Genomic DNA, 20,880 nt, shown 5'->3' with positions numbered 1-20,880 from the left:
GGTAACCGGGGGACCCCCGCCACCATTGCCGCTGCCCGGCCTCCATGTCTACGGAGAGCTCCCCTCTGCTCAGCTACCGCCTCTTCCGTGTCTGGGGCGAAGGGGAGATGCCGGGGGCCACTCAGGAAGAGGCCCCCCTGGTGGTGGGGGTCATGGGGGGCTCCGGGGGGGCCCACCCGGACCCAGCCAGGCAGCTCTCCACCTTCTTCGGGGTCATCGTGCCCACCGTCCTCTCCATGTTCAGCATCGTGGTCTTCATGCGTGTCGGTGAGTGGAGGGATCCTGGGGGGTCCCCAACACGCCCTCATTTTTGACATGTAACTTCATAGAATCATAGAATCAAAGAGTTGGAAGAGACCTCCTGGGCCATCCAGTCCAACCCCATTCTGCCAAGAAGCAGGAATATTGCATTCAAATCACCCCTGACAGATGGCCATCCAGCCTCTGCTTAAAAGCTTCCAAAGAAGGAGCCTCCACCACACTCCGGGGCAGAGAGTTCCACTGCTGAACGGCTCTCACAGTCAGGAAGTTCTTCCTAATGTTCAGATGGAATCTCCTCTCTTGTAGTTTGAAGCCATTGTTCCATTGCGTCCTAGTCTCCAAGGAAGCAGAAAACAAGTTTGCTCCCTCCTCCTCCCTGTGGCTTCCTCTCACATATTTATACATGGCTATCATATCCCCTGTCAGCCTTCTCTTCTTCAGGCTAAACATGCCCAGCTCCTTAAGCCGCTCCTCGTAGGGCTTGTTCTCCAGACCCTTGATCATTTGAGTCGCCCTCCTCTGGACACATTCCAGCTTGTCAATATCTCTCTTGAATTGTGGTGCCCAGAATTGGACACAATATTCCAGATGTGGTCTAACCAAAGCAGAAGAGAGGGGTAGCATCACTTCCTTGAGCTACTAAATCTGCAGGGGAGGCCTTACGTGATTGACTGCCTCTTTGTGCCTCTTTCTCTCCTTCTTTCTTTTTCTCCTTCCTTCCCTCCCTCTTTCCTTCCTTCCCTCGTTTTCTTTCCCTACTATTTTTCTTCTCTACTTGTTTCTTTTCTCGCTTCCTTAGCTCTTTGGTACCATCCTTCCTTGTCTCGTTCCTTCCTTCCTTCCCTCCCTCTTTCTCTCTTTTGTTCCGCCTCTCCTTCCTTCCCTCTTTCACTTTTTATTTCCTTCTCTCCCTCCTTCCTTCTCTACCTTTCTTTCTTTCCTTTTCTCCTTCCCTCCTTCTTTCAAGTTTGCCCATGCTTGAGCTAACCTGCCTAACGTATTTAACAGTTGAATTGCCACTTCTGGTTGAAGCAGTTTTCCTCCTTCATTTAAGCCCGAGCCTGACCAAGAACTCATGAGATCGTGCCGAACGCACCTGGGCTTCAAGGACTTCTAGAACATCGTCAGGAGAAATGCCTCTAGAACATGGCCATATAGCCCGAAAAAACCTACAACAACCCAGTTTTCCTCCTTCCTTCCTTCCTTCCTTCCTTCCTTCCTTCCTTCCTTCCGTTCTTCCTTCCTTCCTTCCTTCTTCTTTGGCCAGAGCCTGGAAGGGTCAAGGGCTTCACTTTGCCCTCTGCAGTGTGGAAAGAGGATCTATCAGCCTAGGTTTGGCAAAGGTGAACCCACCAGTGTCCATCCGCCTTGCCAAGCCAATCAGTGTCTGACATCCAAATGTGTCCTGTCTCCTCCTCGCAGGGTTCGTGGTGGGTCACGCTGGCTTCCTGCAGTCTCTCCTGATGCTGGTGGTGGCCTACCTCATCATCTCGCTGACCGTCCTCTCCGTCTGCGCCATCTCCACCAACGGGGCCGTCCAAGCCGGGGGTGCCTACTGTATCCTTCTGTGATTTCGTGTGTGAGGCCAGACCTTCCCCAGACCCCAAAACAGGGAGATGAGCTGGCTCCGGCTGAGTCCAGTCATTGCAGATAGACTGTGACTCAAAATGGAGGTTCTGATTTTGGCCCTTGAACAGAAGTCAGTCTCCGGTGATTGTGGGAGGCATTGTTGTGGCTTAGCCACAAGCTGGGGATTTTTCTGATGTTTCAGAGGACATCAGATGCATTTCAAAGTGACTAGTCTGCTAGTGATCCGAGATAATTGCAGGCTGAGGAGGCTTCTGTTTGGGATTCCTGTGCTTGTTCCCAAGCAATAGAAAGTGAAGATTTTCGTCCCCTTGGGAAATGGTCTTCGGCCAATGGGGAGTTTTCCCATGAAATCAGATTAGGTCTCTGAATGGAGGGAGTGAAAGATTGTTATTATTTATTTATTTATTTCGTGTACTTCTACCCCGCCCTTCTCAACTCCCGAGGGGGGACTCAGGGCGGCAACAATCAATATATATCATAGTCAATAAAACCAATCTCATGCTCAACGTTCGCAACTCCGAGTCCATAACTTCATTCCACATTTTCCATTCCTATCAGTCGTCGCAGTCCTTTATTTATCTGCCAGATTGCCCAAACGCCTGGTCCCAAATCCATGTTTTTAATTTCCTTCTAAAGGAAAGGAGGGATGACGATGATCTAATTTCCCCGGGGAGTGAATTCCATAGGTGAGGGGCCACCACCGAGAAGGCCCTGCTCCTCGTCCCCGCCAATCTCACTTGTGATAGAGGCGGGGTCGAGAGCAGGGCCTCCCCGGAAGATCTTAAACTCCGAGGTGGGACGTAGTGGGAGATGCGTTCGGTCAGATAGATTAATTAGACGCTTCCCTTGCTTCAATGGGTTAGGGACCAGGGCACGGTCCAAAAGTGGAAATGGTTGAAAAGTCCATTTTAACTTGTAATTACAAGACTGAACACTAGATGATGCCAAATGCCAAGCTGAATTCTAAGGAGAGGGAAGCAGCACACGGCTATAATTTAGATATTTGGAAATTATTATTATGATTAGAAACACAACAAAATTAGTTCTGAGGGATTCCATGAGAAGTCCTTGAAGCCCAGGTGCATTCGGCACGATGTCATGACATTTTGGTCATGTCTGGGCTTAAATGAAGTGGTGTTTACTTGGTGTCTCTCAGAGGAGACAACGTTGCCATAAGGATGGTGTTCCTGTCTCGACTCTCAAGTTCATGATTCAAGTTTCTTGTGTTTGCCTATGTTCCTGGAAGGGTTTGCCTTGGGAAATGTTCCTGCTTTCATGCTTATGGCTTTGTGATGGAGATTTTGGCTCTCTTGACTTCATGTACTTTGCCATTATTGGATTGCTGCTATTTTGCACTTTCTTTTCCATTTGTACATGCTTTTCTTAATCAACTTCTGTAGTTAGTCATAGAATCGTAGAATCAAAGAGTTGGAAGAGACCTCATGGGCCATCCAGTCCAACCCCATTCTGCCAAGAAGCAGGAATATTGCATTCAAATCACCCCTGACAGATGGCCATCCAGCCCCTGTTTAAAAGCTTCCATAGAAGGAGCCTCCACCACACTCCCTCTGGGGCAGAGAGTTCCACTGCTGAACGGCTCTCACAGTCAGAAAGTTCTTCCTCATGTTCAGATGGAATCTCTGTGATGAGTCTGCTAGTGATCCGAGATAATTGCACGCAGTTTGAAGCCATTGTTCCACGTCCTAGTCTCCAAGGAAGTCCTACTGGACTTTGGGGTGGTCCTGGGTGAAAAGGTGTCTCAAGGTCAGAGTGCAACAGGCATGCCAGTTCCTCTTGTCCCTCTTTGGAAATACGGCCTTAACTGCCTCTTTCTTCAGTCATGATCAGCCGGACGCTGGGCCCCGAGTTCGGGGGGAGCATCGGCCTGATGTTCTACCTGGCCAACGTCTGCGCCTGCGGGGTTTACGTCCTGGGGCTGGTTGAAGCCATTCTGGATGACTTTGGAGCAGGTGAGCATCATAGAATCCTAGAATCCAAGAGTTGGAAGAGACCTCCTGGGCCATCCAGTCCAACCCCATTCTGCCAAGAAGCAGGAATATTGCATTCAAAGCACCCCTGACAGATGGCCATCCAGCCTCTGTTTCAAAGCTTCCAAAGAAGGAGCCTCCACCACACTCCGGGGCAGAGAGTTCCACTGCTGAACAGCTCTCACAATCAGGAAGTTCTTCCTCATGTTCAGATGGAATCGCCTCTCTTGTAGTTTGAAGCCATTGTTGCGTGTCCTAGTCTCCAGGAAGCAAAAAACAGGCTTGCTCCCTCCTCCTCCCTGTGGCTTCCTCTCACATATTTATACATGACTATAATATCTCCTCTCAGCCTTCTCTTCTTCAGGCTAAACATGCCCAGCTCCTTAAGCCGCTCCTCATAGGGCTTGTTCTCCAGACCTTTTATCATTTTAGTCGCCCTCCTCTGGACACATTCCAGCTTGTCAATGTCTCTCTTGAATTGTGGTGCCCAGAATTGGACACAATATTCCAGGTGTGGTCTAACCAAAGCAGAATAGAGCATGGGGAGCATTACTTCCCTAGATCTAGACACTATGCTCCTATTGATGCAGGCCAAAGAGAAGTCCCTTTCTTTGGACAATAACTCCCAGGATCCTATGGTCAGTGGACTTATCAATCAACAGATCTATCTATCCCAGGATCCAAGCATTGTTGGGTTCCAATACCCCAAAAATTCCTCACCCCTAACCATACTGGCTAGGAACTTATGGATGTTGCAGTCCAACCACATCTGGAGAGGAATCTCGTTCTCACCCAAGACTCCATCCAGTTGCGGGTACGAATTTTGGGGAAAGGTTCAGAGGCATATAAATCAATCCCCAGACTCTGTTGGTCAAGCTAAACAAGAGTGATGCCTACTCGAGGTCTTGTAGGACTCATCCAGAGTGAAGGACCTGTAGTGAGAAGCTTCATTGCTTCAAGAAAAGTGAAGTATTTCTGCAGATTGTGGTTGTGATGGGATATGGGGGTCCAGGCAAAGTTTGGGGCATCTGACATGCACTTATCCTGCCCTTTTCTCTCTGACAGATGGGTCAGTGCCGCCGGGCTCGAAGGCCCTGCCCCAGGGCTACCTGTACAGCTTCCTGTATGGCTCGGTGGTGCTCTTCCTCTGCCTGCTGGTCTGCCTGGTGGGCTCCCACATCTACTCCCGGGCCGCCTTCTTCATCTTCCTGGTGGTCAACCTGGTCCTGGTCACCATCTTCGCCAGTTTCTTCGCCGTCTCACCCAGGGAGATCTCCATCTCCCGCGACGGCAACCACAGCTTCAATGCCTCCTTCACTGGATTCAACATCTCCACCCTCCGGGACAACCTCTACGGTAGGTAGGCAATGTGAAGCTGCCCTGAGGCACATCTATATTGAGCATGGGCCAACTTGGGTCTTCCCTTCAGCTCTTTTGGACTTCAGCTCCCATAACATGGGTATGCAGATGATTTCTTGATTGACTTCAGTGTGAAGTTCCAAGGGGACAAAGACATGGGCCAACTTGGGCCCACCCTCCAGGACTCCAACTCCCATAATTCCTAACAGCCCAAAACACCTGGAGGGAGGGCCCTAGTTGGCCCATGTCTTTGTCCCCTTGGAACTGGACACTTAAGTCAATCAAAGGGACACTTAAGTCAATCAAAACACCCAATGCCCTAGGGAAGGCCCTAGTAGGCCCTAGTAGGCCCATGTCTACTAGGGCCTAGTAGAGGGAAGGCTCTAGTAGGCCCATGTCTTTGTCCCCTTGGAAGTGGACACTTAAGTCAATCAAAGGATCATCTGCATACCCGCGTTGTTGGAGTTGGGAGTCCAAAACACCTGGAGGGAGGGCCCTAGTTGGTCCATGTCTTTGTCCCCTTGGAACTGGACACTTAAGTCAATCAAAGGGTCACCTGCATACCCACGTTATGTGAGTTGGGGGTCCAAAACACCTGGAGGGAAGGCCCTAGTTGGCCCATGTCTTTGTCCCCTTGGAACTGGACACTTAAGTCAATCAAAGGGTCATCTGCATACCCACGTTATGGGAGTTCGGAGTCCAAAACACCTGGAGGGAGGGCCCTAGTTGGTCCATGTCTTTGTCCCCTTGGAACTGGACACTTAAGTCAGTCAAAGGATCATCTGCATATCCGCATTATGGGAGTTGGGAGTCCAAAACACCTGGAGGGAAGGCCCAAGTTGGCCCATGTCTTTGTCCCCTTGGAACTGGACACTTAAGTCAGTCAAAGGATCATCTTCATACCCACGTTATGGGAGTTGGGAGTCCAAAACACTTGGAGGGAGGGCCCAAGTTGGCCCATGTCTTTGTCCCCTTGGAACTGGACACTTAAGTCAGTCAAAGGATCATCTTCATACCCACGTTATGGGAGTTGGGAGTCCAAAACACTTGGAGGGAGGGCCCAAGTTGGCCCATGTCTTTGTCCCCTTGGAACTGGACACTTAAGTCAGTCAAAGGATCATCTTCATACCCACGTTATGGGAGTTGGGGGTCCAAAACACCTGGAGGGAAGGCCCTAGTTGGCCCATGTCTTTGTCCCCTTGGAAGTGGACACTTAAGTCAATCAAAGGATCATCTGCATACCCACGTTATGGGAGTTGGGGGTCCAAAACACCTGGAGGGAGGGCCCTAGTTGGCCCATGTCTTTGTCCCCTTGGAAGTGGACACTTAAGTCAATCAAAGGATCATCTGCATACCCACATTATGGGAGTTGGGGGTCCAAAACACCTGGAGGGAAGGCCCTAGTTGGCCCATGTCTTTGTCCCCTTGGAAGTGGACACTTAAGTCAATCAAAGGGTCATCTGCATACCCACGGTATGGGAGTTGGGGGTCCAAAACACCTGGAGGGAAGGCCCTAGTTGGCCCATGTCTTTGTCCCCTTGGAAGTGGACACTTAAGTCAATCAAAGGGTCATCTGCATACCCACGGTATGGGAGTTGGGGGTCCAAAACACCTGGAGGGAAGGCCCTAGTTGGCCCATGTCTTTGTCCCCTTGGAAGTGGACACTTAAGTCAATCAAAGGGTCATCTGCATACCCACGTTATGGGAGTTGGGGGTCCAAAACATCTGGAGGAAGGGCCCTAGTTGGCCCATGCATGATGTAAATGAAGGTTGAGGTTCTCCCTTTCTTTCTCTCCCCATCCATCACCTCTCTGGGCTCTTCCTCTCCTCCTCTTCCTCCCTTTGCAGCCATGTACGCTCGCGATTACACCACAAACAACATGATGTCCTTCGCCACCGTCTTTGCCGTCATGTTCAACGGATGCACGGGGATCATGGCAGGCTCCAACATGTCAGGTGAGGAGGTTCTACTACTCCTAGAGCTCCATGCATGTGTAGTACAAGAATAGTTTATGACACAGATGTTCAATGTTGAAGATTATCCGCTTCCCTTGCTTCGATGGGTTAGGGACCAGGGCACGGTCCAAAAGTGGAAATGGTTGAAAAGTCCATTTTAACTTGTAATTACAAGACTGAACACTAGATGATGCCAAATGCAAAGCTGAATTCTAATTTGGAAATTATTATTATTAGAAACACAACAAAATTAGTCCACAGCAAACAAGATCACTCTGGGTTGTTGTAGGTTTTTCCGGGCTATATGGCCCTGGTCTAGAGGCATTCTCTCCTGACGTTTTGCCTGCATCTATGGCAAGCATCCTCAGAGGTAGTGAGGTCTGTTGGTACTAGGAAAAAGGGTTTATATATCTGTGGAATGACCAGGGTGGGACAAAGGACTCTTGTCTGCTGGAGCTAGGTGGGAATGTTTCAAGTGACCACCTTGATTAGCATATAATGGCCTGACAGTGCCTAGAGCAAACTTTTGTTGAGAGGTGATTAGATGATCACTCTGCTGGCTGTTGTATTGGATCACACATCGGACACTTCCTAAGTGTCTAGGACTGCATAATGTATCACCGTATAATGCATACAGATCCTAGTAGGGTGGCCTTTTGCAGGCAGCAGATGATAATTTTGGCAGTGCTGGTTGTGTTTAAGTGCAGGCCAAGGTCTTTAGGCACTGTACCCAGTATGCCAATCACCACTGGGACCACTTTTACTAGCTTCTTTTTCTTCTTCTTTTTGTTATTGTTATTGTTATTGTCTCCCCCAAAGGAGACCCAAAACAGCTTAACATAAAAGCATTAGCATACAATTTAAAATATGCAAACATTAAAACAGGATTAAATATAAACTAAAATTCCCAGGTAAAATCCATTAGAACATAAAACTTTGACAAAAGAGTGGTTGAAAAGCATGGGATGTCTACTGAAGCTTACAGTTGCAGATTTTCCAGGCTCCGTTGTTAAAGTTACTTTTTTAAATGCATTAAAACCCTCTTTGCGCATTTCACAATCTCTTCTTCATCCTCACTAAACCTCACCCGCTGTCCCAACCAAGTCAGAACATAAATGCCATATGACTCTTATCATAAATAATAATAATAATAATAATAATAATAATAATAATAATAATATTTTTTGGCTGCAGATCTGGGTCAGCCTTTTGTGGGTAGCTTGGGTTTCTGAACTGTTTGGAGGCTGGCTGAGGTTATCTGTGGGGAAACGTGCCCTTTTCCCAATCCATGACTGTTAGATGACCTTGTCCTGGTCTTCCTTTGGACCAGGGGAACTGAAGAACGCCAGCAGCTCCATCCCCAAGGGCACGATCGTGGCCGTGGTCTACACCTTCGTCATCTATTTCTTCCTCTTCTTCATGACCAGCTTCACCTGTGAGAGGTAAGGTGTTTGTGTATGCCAGGCATGGGCCAACTTTGGCCCTCCCTCCAGGTGTTTTGGACTTCAACTCCCACAATTCCTAACAGCCTACCGGCTGTTAGGAATTGTGGGAGTTGAAGTCCAAAACACCTGGAGGGAGGGCCAAAGTTGGCCCATGCCTAGTGTATGTTGTGTGTTTGCTGTGATTCCAACCAGAACCAGCCATTTAAAGCCAGTTTTAAACCAGAGAAGGAGGGAATTTCCTGGCCTTGGCTCAAGCCAGAGAAGCCAGTTTTAAACCAGAGAAAGAGGGAATTTCCTGGCCTCAGCTCAAGCCAGAGAAGCCAGTGTAAAACCAGAGAAGCCAGTATTAAACCAGAGAAAGAGGGAATTTCCTGGCCTCGGCTCAGGCCAGAGAAGCCAGTTTTAAACCAGAGAAGGAGGGAATTTCCTGGCCTCAGCTCAAGCCAGAGAAGCCAGTGTAAAACCAGAGAAGCCAGTATTAAACCAGAGAAAGAGGGAATTTCCTGGCCTCGGCTCAGGCCAGAGAAGCCAGTTTTAAACCAGAGAAGGAGGGAATTTCCTGGCCTCAGCTCAAGCCAGAGAAGCCAGTGTAAAACCAGAGAAGCCAGTTTTAAACCAGAGAAGGAGGGAATTTCCTGGCCTCAGCTCAAGCCAGAGAAGCCAGTTTTAAACCAGAGAAGGAGGGAATTTCCTGGCCTTGGCTCAAGCCAGAGAAGCCAGTTTTAAACCAGAGAAGGAGGGAATTTCCTGGCCTCGGCTCAAGCCAGAGAAGCCAGTGTCAAACCAGAGAAGCCAGTTTTAAACCAGAGAAGGAGGGAATTTCCTGTCCTCGGCTCAAGCCAGAGAAGTCAGTGTCAAACCAGAGAAGCCAGTTTTAAACCAGAGAAAGAGGGAATTTCCTGGGCTCGGCTTAAGCCAGAGAAGCCAGTTTTAAACTAGAGAAAGAGGGAATTTCCTGGCCTCGGCTCAAGCCAGAGAAGCCAGTTTTAAACCAGAGAAAGAGGGAATTTCCTGGGCTTGGCTCAAGCCAGAGAAGCCAGTTTTAAACCAGAGAAAGAGGAAATATCCAAGCTAGAGAAGCTAGTTTTAAACCAGAGAAAAAGGGAATTTCCTGGCCTCGGCTCAAGCCAGAGAAGCCAGTTTTAAACCAGAGAAAGAGGGAATTTCCTGGGCTTGGCTCAAGACAGAGAAGCCAGTTTTAAACCAGAGGAGGGAATTTCCTGGCCTCGGCTCAAGCCAGAGAAGCTAGTTTTAAACCAGAGAAGCCAGTTTTAAACCAGAGAAGGAGGGAATTTCCTGGCCTCGGCTCAAGCCAGAGAAGCTAGTTTTAAACCAGAGAAGCCAGTTTTAAACCAGAGAAAGAGGGAATTTCCTGGCCTCGGCTCAAGACAGAGAAGCCAGTTTTAAACCAGAGGAGGGAATTTCCTGGCCTCGGCTCAAGCCAGAGAAGCTAGTTTTAAACCAGAGAAGCCAGTTTTAAACCAGAGAAGGAGGGAATTTCCTGGCCTCGGCTCAAGCCAGAGAAGCTAGTTTTAAACCAGAGAAGCCAGTTTTAAACCAGAGAAAGAGGGAATTTCCTGGCCTCGGCTCAAGCCAGAGAAGCCAGTTTTAAACCAGAGAAAGAGGGAATTTCCTGACCTTGGCTCAAGCCAGAGAAGCCAGTGTCAAACCAGAGAAGGAGGGAATTTCCTGGCCTCAGCTCAAGCCAGAGAAGCCAGTGTCAAGCCAGAGAAGCCAGTTTTAAACCAGAGAAGGAGGGAATTTCCTGGCCTCGGCTCAAGCCAGAGAAGCCAGTGTCAAACCAGAGAAGCCAGTTTTAAACCAGAGAAAGAGGGAATTTCCTGGCCTCAGCTCAAGCCAGAGAAGCCAGTTTTAAACCAGAGAAGGAGGGAATTTCCTGGCCTCGGCTCAAGCCAGAGAAGCCAGTGTCAAACCAGAGAAGCCAGTTTTAAACCAGAGAAAGAAGGAATTTCCTGGCCTCGGCTCAAGCCAGAGAAGCCAGTTTTAAACCAGAGAAGGAGGGAATTTCCTGGCCTCGGCTCAAGCCAGAGAAGCCAGTTTTAAACCAGAGAAAGAGGGAATTTCCTGGCCTCGGCTCAAGCCAGAGAAGCTAGTTTTAAAGTCCAAACCACATGGAGGGCCCAAGGTTGCCCAGGCCTGTCGTAGAAGAACTCAAAGGAGGTCCCCAGGCCCATGCTAGAAGGAAAAATGGACTCAATTGGGATTTGTAGTGCGGGTGGGGAGGGTCAGGGAGCCATGGCGAGCCAGCTGAGGATGAGGAGGCCCCCTCCGTACAGAGCTGCTTTGGTGAAGGTTGGGTCTCCGGTCAAAGCGTGGTAATAGAAGGCGCCGCAAAACATCACTTTCTCCCACTCTGCAGGGCTCTGCTGCAGGGCGACTATGGCTTCTTCCGCTCCATCAATGTCTGGCCGCCTTTCGTCCTGGTGGGCATCTACTCGGCTTCCCTCTCAGCCTCCATGAGCAACCTCATTGGCGCCTCCCGCATCCTCCACGCCTTGGCCAAGGACGACCTCTTCGGTGGGACCCCTTGCCCTCCTTTTGCTTCTCCCACCTCCTCAAAACTTAGCCTTTGCCCACTTCTCACCTGCAGAGTGTCCCACTTTGCAAACACGACGTTACCATCGTAGTCTTTCTCTTTCCTTCAACAGGGATCGTCCTGGCGCCGGCCAAGATCGTCTCCAAAGGAGGGAACCCTTGGGTGGCCGTCCTCTACACCTGGGGCCTGGTGCAGGTAAAGGCCTGGCTCCCAGGTGTCCTTCATTCCTAGTCTTTAACATCTCCATCAGCCCCACAAGGTCCCCTGATTGGGATCATACTGTCCTCCAGCTTCATCTATAGCAGTGTTTCTCAACCTGGGGGTCGGGACCCCTGGGGGGGTCGCGAAGGGGTGTCAGATGGGTCGCCAAAGACCATCAGAAAACACAGTATTTCCTGATGGTCATGGGGATTCCATGTGGGAAGTTTGAGCCAATTCTATCGTTGGTGGAGTTTGGAATGTTTTTTGATTGTAATGAACTATAAATCCTAGCAACTACAACTCCCAAAAGTCAAGGTCTATTTTCCCCAGGCTCCACCAGTGTTCACATTTGCACATATTGAGTATTTGTGCCAAGTTTGGTCCAGATCCACCATTGCGTGAGTCCACAGTGCTCTCTGGATATAGGTGAACTACAACTCCCAAAATCAAGGTCAACCCACCAAACCTTTCCAGTGTTTTCCGTTGGTCATGGGAGTTCTGTGTGGCTAATTAGGTTCAAATCCATCGCTGGTGGAGTTCAGAATGCTCTTTGATTATAGGTGAACTATAAATCCCAGCAACTACAACTCCCAAATTACATAATCAATCCTCCCCCAACCCCACTAGCATTCACATGTAGGTGCACTGGGTATTTGTGCCCAGTTTGGTCCAGTGAATGAAACTACAGCTTGCATATCTGATTGTGCATTATGATTTATAACAGTAGTAAAATGACTGTTATGAAGTAGCAACGAAAACAGTGCTATGGTTGGGGGTCAACACAACATGAGGGACTGTATTAAGGGGTCGCGGCATTAGGAAGGTTGAGAAACACTCATCTATGGGCATGTCTGGGAGGACCTTTTGGAGATCCTAGAGCAGGCGTGGGCAAACGTTGGCCCTCCTCCAGATGTTTTGGACTTCAACACCCACAATTCCTAACAGCCTACCGACATTGCTTATCAATCCAGTTGCGGATAGACAGGATATATTTCTTAGAATCAACAGTCCAAAATCTAAAGCAGGGGGTCCTCAAACTACGGCCCACGGGCCACATGTGGCCCACCCAGGGCACTTATGTGGCCCACCAAGGAGGAGTCCTCCCTCTCAGTGCCCTCTATTCTGCTTTGGTTAGACCACATCTGGAATACTGTGTCCAATTCTGGGCACCACAATTCAAGGGAGATATTGACTCTAAGCTGGAATGTGTCCAGAGGAGGGCGACTCAAATGATCAAGGGTCTGGAGAACAAGCCCCATGAGGAGCGGCTTAAGGAGCTGGGCATGTTTAGCCTGAAGAAGAGAAGGCTGAGAGGAGATATGATAGCCATGTATACATATGTGAGAGGAAGCCACAGAGAGGAGGAGGGAGCAAGCTTGTTTTCTGCTTCCTTGGAGACTAGGACGCAAAGGAACAATGGCTTCAAACTACAAGAGAGGAGATTCCATCTGAACATGGGGAAGAACTTCCTGACTGTGAGAGCCGTTCAGCAGTGGAACTCTCTGCCCCGGGGTGTGGTGGAGGCTCCTTCTTTGGAAGCTTTGAAACAGAGGCTGGATGGCCATCTGTCAGGGGTGCTTTGAATGCAATATTCCTGCTTCTTGGCAGAATGGGGTTGGACTGGATGGCCCAGGAGGTCTCTTCCAACTCTAGGATTCTATGATTTCCAAGACTAAAAGCAGTCCAAAACAAACCCTTTCCGCCTGCCTCCTCCCTCCGCAGCTGGTGCTCTTGGTGGGGAAGCTCAACACCATTGCTGGCATTGTGACCGTCTTCTACCTCGTGGCCTATGCTGCTGTGGACCTGGCCTGCCTGGCGCTGGAGTGGGCTTCTGCCCCCAACTTCCGGTGGGTGAGGCGTCTGGCGGGTGGGTGGGAGGGTCACTCAGGGCATGTGAGAGGGATGCGGAAGGAAGGGATCATTTGGGTGATATGGATCGGTCTGAAGCTGACGGCCTTCTCCTTCTGCAGGCCCACCTTCCAGCTCTTCTCGTGGCACACCTGCTTCCTGGGCATCGTCTCCTGCCTGGTGATGATGTTCCTGATCAGTCCGGCCGGGGCTTCGGGCAGCCTGGGCCTCATGGTCCTGCTCCTGGGCTTCATCCACCTCCGCTCGGCCGCCTCCTCCTGGGGCTACATCAGCCAGGCCCTCATCTTCCACCAGGTATGGGGCAAAAGGTGCAGGTACCAACATGGAGAGCTCTCCACAGAAGCAGCCACATCTCCAAATAATAGCCTGCGTGTCTAGTGGGATTTGAACCCCTCTCGTTTCTGTGGAAGAGATCTAACAGCTAAATGGGCCAGGGTTTAACACAGCTGGTAAATCACCAGCAATGATAAGATCTACCAACCGAAAAGTTGGTTGTATTGTCGAAGGCTTCCATGGCCGGAATCACTGGGTTGTTGTAGGTTTTTCCGGGCTATATGGCCATGGTCTGGAGGCAATTTTTCTCCTGACGTTTCGCCTGCATCTATGGCAAGCATCCTCAGAGGTAATGAGGTCTGTTGGAAGTAGGAAAAATGGGTTTATATATCTGTGGAATGACCAGGGTGAGACAAAGGACTCTTGTCTGCTGGGGCTAGCTGTGAATGTTTCAGCTGATCACCTTGATTAGCATTCAATGGCTTGGAAGTGCCCGGGGGGGATCTTTTGTTGAGAGTGATTTTATGTGCCTGTTTGTTTCCCCTCTGTTGTTTTGCTGTTGTAATTTTTGAGTTTTTTTAATACTGCTAGCCAGATTTTGTTCATTTTCATTGTTTCCTCCTTTCTGTTGAAATTCCCCACCTGCTTCTTGTGGATGTCAATGGCTTCTCTGTGTAGTCTGACATGGTGGTTGTTGGTGTGGTCCAGCACTTCTGTGTTCTCCAATAATTTGCTGTGTCCAGGTTGGTTCATCATGTGCTCTGCTATGGCTGACTTCTCTGGTTGGAGTAGTTTGCAGTGCCTTTCATGTTCCTTGATGCGTGTCTGGGCAATGCCGCGTTTGGTGGTCCCTATGTAGACTTGTCCACAGCTGCATGGGTCACGGTAGACTCCTGCAGAGGTGAGAGGATCCCTCTTGTCCTTTGGTGGATTTGTTGGATTTTCTTGGTGGGTCTGTAGATAGTTGATATGTTGTGTTTCCTCATCAGCTTCCCTCTGCGGTCAGTGGTTCCTTTGACCCAGACCAACCAAGATATATAAACCCTTTTTCCTAGTTCCAACAGACCTCACTACCTCTGAGGATGCTTGCCATAGATGCAGGCAAAACGTCAGGAGAAAAATTGCCTCCAGACCATGGCCATATAGCCCGGAAAAACCTACAACAACCCAGAAAAGTTGGTTGCTGGTTCGAAGCTCCAGGTGCCAATTGTCAAGCCCAGCTTACTGTTGATCTAAGCAGTTCAAAAACAGCTTGAGCTGTAATTAGAGAAATTAGGTACCGCTAAAAACAAGTGGGGGAGGTATTTTACGACACCATAAAGAAAAAAGATCAGAAAATGTCGGGTGACCAAAATAGAAGAATTCCTGATGGCTCTTTGTCATAAAGGAGGGAGCGACAGCACCCCCCTGTGGCTGGATTCAAGCACAACCTTCCAAGGTGCCAAAAAGCTGGATGTTGACATTGACACAACATACCTCCTTTCTGTTCTGTCTGTCTCTGAATTGTCTATCCAAAGCGGCATTGAATGTTTGCCATATATATGTACTGTGATCTGCCCTGAGTCCCCTGGGGGAGAGAGGGCGGAATATAATAATAATAATAATAATTATTATTATTATTATTATTAACAAGCTGTCAGAATGGAAGAGTCAACTGAAGACCCACCTCTTCCAGCAGGGTTTATATATCTGTGGAATGACCAGGTGGGACAAAGGACTCTTGTCTGCTGGATCTAGGTCTATCATGGTGGTTGTGAGAGTGGTCCAGACTACACAAAGAAGCCATTGAAATACACAAGCATGTGGACAATTTCAAGAGAAAGGAGGAAACCATGAAAATGAACAAAATCTGGCTCCCAGTATTAAAAAACTCTAAAATTAGAACAGTACAACAACAGAGAGGAAACAAACAAGGACATCTAATCACCTCTCAACAAAAGTTTGCTCTAGGCACAGTCAGGCCATTGCATGCTAATCAAGGTGGTCAGTTGAAACATTCACACCTAGCTCCAGCAGACAAGAGTCCTTTGCCGACCTTGGTCATTCCACAGATATATAAACCCATTTTCCTAGTTCCAACAGACCTCACTACCTCTGAGGATGCTTGCCATAGATGCAGGTGAAACGTCAGGAGAGAATGCCTCTAGAACATGGCCATATAGCCTGAAAAAAACCTACAACAACCCAGTGATTCCGGCCATAAAAGCCTTCGACAATACCCATGATAACAACTCTTCCAGGAGTGACCTTCCCTTCTTAGAGGAAGATTTCTCCCACTTCCTGTCATCTCACCCTGTTCTTAACTAGGAGCCCTTTGTAAGTTGGATGTTTGTAACTCGAGGACTGCTTGTATTTTATTGTATATATATTTTATTTATGTTCATATGTTTTGACTTTGTTGTACCCAGCCTCGAGCCATCAAGAGAGGTGGATAATAAATAAAAGGTATTATTATTATTATTATTATTATTATTATTATTATTATTTCTGCCCCAATTGATAAAAGGTGCGGAAATACTTGCTCCTCCTGGACATCCGGAAGGACCACGTCAAGTTCTGGCGGCCGCAGATCCTGCTGATGGTGGCCAACCCTCGGGGCGGCTCCCAGCTCATGAAGTTCATCAACCACCTCAAGAAGGGAGGCCTCTTTGTCCTGGGACACGTGGAGATCGGGGACCTCGGTAAGACCTCTCCCCACACTAAGGGGGCTGTGTGTTGGGGGGGGGGGCATAAGAAATTTGCCTTTGTATTATGTCAGGGGATCCAATTACTCCAGTGTTATCAGCTCTTGCCGGTGACATATCCAGACTATCCAAACAAGATTCTTTCATTGCAATCCCTTGACACGCACCGTGGTGGTAGTAGTCTCCCATTCAAAACTACGAGTGGAGTGCCGCAGGATTCCATCCTGGGCCCGGTCCTGCTCAGGATCTTTATTAATGACTTAGATGAAGGGCTAGAAAGCAGGATCATCAAGTTTGCAGACGACACCAAATTGGGAGGGAGAACCAATACTCCAGAGAACAGGAGCAGGATTCAAAGGGATCTCGACAGATTAGAGAGATGACTGGCCAAAATTAACAAAATGAAGTTCAACAGGGACAAATGCAAGATACTCCACTTTGGCAGGAAAAACGAAATGCAAAGAGACAGAATGGGGGACGTCTGGCTCGAGAGCAGTACGTGTGAAAAAGATCTTGGAGTCCTCGTGGACAACAAGTTAAACATGAGCCAGGAATGTGATGTGGCAGCAAAAAAAGCCAATGGGATTTTGGCCTGCATCAATAGGAGCATAGTGTCTAGATCTAGGGAAGTCATGCTCCCCATGCTCTATTCTGCCTTGGTTAGACCACACCTGGAATATTGTGTCCAATTCTGGGCCCCACAATTGAAGAGAGATATTGACAAGCTGGAATGTGTCCAGAGGAGGGCGACTAAAATGATCAAGGGTCTGGAGAACAAGCCCTATGAGGAGCGGCTTAAGGAGCTGGGCATGTTTAGCCTGAAGAAGAAAGGCTGAGAGGAGATATGATAGCCATGTATAAATATGTGAGAGGAAGCCACAGGGAGGAGGAGGGAGCAAACTTGTGTTCTGCTTCCTTGGAGACTAGGACGTGCAACAATGGCTTCAAACTACAAGAGAGGAGATTCCATCTGAACATGAGGAAGAACTTCCTGACTGTGAGAGCCGTTCAGCAGTGGAACTCTCTGCCCCGGAGTGTGGTGGAGGCTCCTTCTTTGGAAGCTTTTAAACAGGGGCTGGATGGCCATCTGTTGAGGGTGTTTTGAATGCAATATTCCTGCTTCTTGGCAGAATGGGGTTGGACTGGATGATGGCCCAGGAGGTCTCTTCCAACTCTTTGATTCTATGATTCTATGTACTAACTAGACCCAACTCGCAAGAGATCTTCGATGCATTTGTGTCTCCTTCCTGCAGATACCATGCCGTCTGACCCCATCCAGGCCCATTATAACTTCTGGCTGAGCTTGGTGGACAAGCTGAACATCAAAGCCTTTGTGGACCTGACGCTCTCCCCTTCGGTCCGGCAAGGGACGCAACACCTCCTGCGGATCACCGGATTGGGTGAGAATGGGGACGGCACGGTGGTTATTTGGGTGAGCCGGGAAGTAGTAGGGTGAGCCTTTTGGGACTTCATCCATCTCCAGTGCCTCATCTTCACCAGGCGGGTTGCAGGAAAACAGAAAGAAGGAGGTTAGGCTTTCATTAGGGCTGTACTGGCTAGGGGATTTTGGGAAGGATAGTCCAAAAAAGGATCTTTTCCAAGCCCTGTCCATACAGTTCTTCCTGTAAGGATGCATTCCTCAACCCAAGGCTGATTTTGTCTGGTTCTCCCAGTTTGTGACCAGGTTGTGGCGCAGCTGGTTGGGAGTCAGCTGCATTAAAATCACTACTGACCGAAAGGTCATGGGTTCGAAGCCAGCCCGGGTCGGCGTAAGCTCCCAACCATTTCTCTAGCTTGCTGTCACCCTTTGCAGCCCGAAAGACAGTTGCCTCTGTCAAGTAGGAAATTTAGTTACCACTTTTGCGGGGAGGTTAATTTAACTAATTTACGACACCATAAAACTCTCCAGCAGTGTGCAAAAGAATGAGGAAGTACTCCATTGGTGTCACAAGTGACGGTGAAGCAACAGCTCCCCCTGGTGGCTGGAATTCAAACATACCCTCATGAAGCTGACTTTGTCTGGTTCTCCCAGTTTGTGACTGGGTTGTGGCGCAGTTGGTTGGGAGTCAGCTGCATTAAAATCATTACTGACCGAAAGGTCATGGGTTCGAACCCAGCCCGGGTCGGCGTAAGCTCCCAACCATTTCTCTAGCTTGCTGTTGCCCTTTGTAGCCCTACTGTCAAGTAGGAAATTTAGGTACCACTTTTGCGGGGAGATTATTTTAACTAATTTACGATGCCATAAAAATCTCCAGCAGCGTGCAAAAGAATGAGGAAGTACTCCATTGGTGTCACAAGTGAAGGTGAAGCAACAGCTCCCCCCGGTGGCTGGAATTCAAACATACCCTCATGAAGTTGACTTCGTCTGGTTCTCCCAGTTTGTGACTGGGTTGTAGCGCAGCTGGTTGGGAGTCAGCTACATTAAAATCACTACTGACCGAAAGGTCATGGGTTCGAAGCCAGCCCGGGTCGGCGTAAGCTCCCAACCATTTGTCTACCTTGCTGTCGCCCTTTGCAGCCCGAAAGACAGTTGCCTCTGTCAAGTAGGAAATTTAAGTACCACTTTTGCGGGGAGATTATTTTAACTAATTTACGATGCCATAAAAATCTCCAGCAGCTGTGCAAAAGAATGAGGAAGTACTCCATTGGTGTCACAAGTGACGGTGAAGCAACAGCTCCCCCCGGTGGCCGGAATTCAAACATACCCTCATGAAGCTGGAAAGTTAATAGCCTCTGTGTGTCTGTCTCTATATGTGGTGTGTCTATAGCAGTGGTTCTCAACTTGGGGGTCGCGACCCCCAGGGGGGTCGCAAGGCTATTTTGGAGGGGTTGCGAGTCCACCTCCTTTGACCCTGCCCCCTCCTCAAAATGGCTCCCCACACGGCCCACGCTCTACCTCGGAGCCTAGGTCACCCGGCTCATGCCCCCCGAGCCGGGCGACCCAGGTCTGTGGAAGTCAGAGCTCAATCGTTTGAAGGTACTGCAGATCCCATCATCCATTGTCCAACCTCCCCAAAACATGTTGTTTTTGTGATTAATCACTATGCTTTAATTATGTTCAATTTGTAACAATGAAAATACATTTACATTACGATTCCTAACAGTAGCAAAATTACAGTTATAAAGTAGCAACGAAAATAATGTTATGGTTGGGGGTCACCACAACATGAGGAACTGTATTTAGGGGTCACGGCATTAGAAAGGTTGAGAAACACTGGTCTATAGCATTGAATGTTTGCCATGTATATGTGCATTGTGATCTGCCTTGAGTTCCTTGCAGGGTTTTATTTTTATTTGTCGTGTCAGAGCAGCCAGTCCATTATATATATTTCTAACAGGACAATTTATTTATTTATTTATTTCATCTACTTATACCCCGCCCTTCTCACCCCGGGGGGGACTCAGGGCGGCTTACAAAGGAGGCACAATTAGATGCCCAAATCACACAACAAACAATACAAAATATAACAGTTCAACAATTAAAATGAAACATCAATACCTATTAAAATTATAAAAACTATCTCATGTCAGAGTCCATATATCAGAGTCCATATATCCATTCCATTCCATTGTCCTTGTCTATCGATAGGTCCTTTAATCAGTTGTCAGCATGGCCAAAAGCTTGGTCCCACATCCAGGTCTTTAGTTTTTTCCTAAACGCTAGAAGGGAAGTCGTCGATCTGATCTCCCCGGGGAGTGAGTTCCACAGGTGGGGGGCCACCACTGAGAAGGCCCTGCTCCTCGTCCCCGCCAGTCTCACTTGTGCCACTGGCGGGGTCGAGAGCAGGGCCTCCCCAGAAGATCTTAAACTTCGAGGTGGGATGTAGAGGGAGATCCGTTCGGACAGATACACTGGGCCGGAACCGTATAGGGTTTTGTAGGTCAAAACCAACACTTTGAATTGTGCTCGGAATTGGATCGGCAGCCAGTGGAGCTGACACAGCAGGGGGGTGGTGTGCTCCCTGTACGCCGCTCCGGTGAGCAATCTGGCTGCTTCTCACTGGACTAGTTGAAGTTTCCGAGCAGTCTTCAAAGGCAACCCCACGTAGAGTGCATTGCAGTAATCCAACCGGGATGTGACAAGAGCGTGGACCACTGTGGCCAGATCCGACTTCCCAAGGTACGGGCGCAGCTGGCGCACAAGTTTTAATTGTGCAAAAGCTCTCCCGGCCACCGCTGAGACCTGGGGCTCCAGGCTCAGCGGTGAGTCCAGGATCACTCCCAAGCTGCGAACCTGCGTCTTCAGGGGGAGTGTAACCCCGTCTAACACAGGCTGTAACCCTATGCCCTGTTCGGTCTTGCGACTGACCAGTAGGACCTCTGTCTTGTCTGGATTCCATTTCAATTTGTTAGCTCTCATCCAGTCCGATACAGCGGCTAAACACCGGTTCAATGTCTGGACAGCCTCCTTGGTGACAGGTGAGAAGGAGTGACAGATTTGGACGTCATCTGCATAGAGATAGCATCTTAGTCCGAAACTCCGAATGAACAAAGCAAACAAACAGAAAGATACAAAACTTGTGAGTTTGGTAGTTGGTTAAATGTCCTTTGACCAGTATCTGGCCACTTGGAGTGCTTCCGGTGTTGCTGCAAGAAGGTCCTCCTTTGTGCATGTGGCAGGGCTCAGGTTGCATTGCAGCAGGTGGTCAGTGGTTTGATCTTCTCCACACTCGCATGTCGAGGATTCCACTTTGTGG

The 20,880-nt window shown here is 48.9% G+C and overlaps 1 protein-coding gene across 1 annotated transcript in view; it reads left to right on the top strand.

The window, feature by feature from the left end:
- SLC12A9 (solute carrier family 12 member 9) overlaps positions 1–20,880 on the top strand; it is a 31,106-nt gene that overhangs the window by 6,729 nt on the left and 3,497 nt on the right. The window contains exons 2-13 of the mRNA XM_067469660.1: positions 2–267; positions 1,684–1,818; positions 3,690–3,821; positions 4,905–5,195; positions 7,047–7,154; positions 8,485–8,596; positions 10,980–11,137; positions 11,269–11,351; positions 13,080–13,204; positions 13,328–13,520; positions 16,006–16,180; positions 17,437–17,583. Coding sequence (XP_067325761.1) covers positions 45–267; positions 1,684–1,818; positions 3,690–3,821; positions 4,905–5,195; positions 7,047–7,154; positions 8,485–8,596; positions 10,980–11,137; positions 11,269–11,351; positions 13,080–13,204; positions 13,328–13,520; positions 16,006–16,180; positions 17,437–17,583 — 1,882 coding nt within the window. The 5' untranslated portion in view covers positions 2–44. The remainder of the gene's footprint in view (position 1; positions 268–1,683; positions 1,819–3,689; positions 3,822–4,904; positions 5,196–7,046; positions 7,155–8,484; positions 8,597–10,979; positions 11,138–11,268; positions 11,352–13,079; positions 13,205–13,327; positions 13,521–16,005; positions 16,181–17,436; positions 17,584–20,880) is intronic.

Source organism: Anolis sagrei, chromosome 6 (genome assembly GCF_037176765.1).
Source record: "Anolis sagrei isolate rAnoSag1 chromosome 6, rAnoSag1.mat, whole genome shotgun sequence".
NCBI lineage: Eukaryota > Metazoa > Chordata > Lepidosauria > Squamata > Dactyloidae > Anolis > Anolis sagrei.
This window is presented reverse-complemented; position numbering and strand designations above follow the sequence as displayed.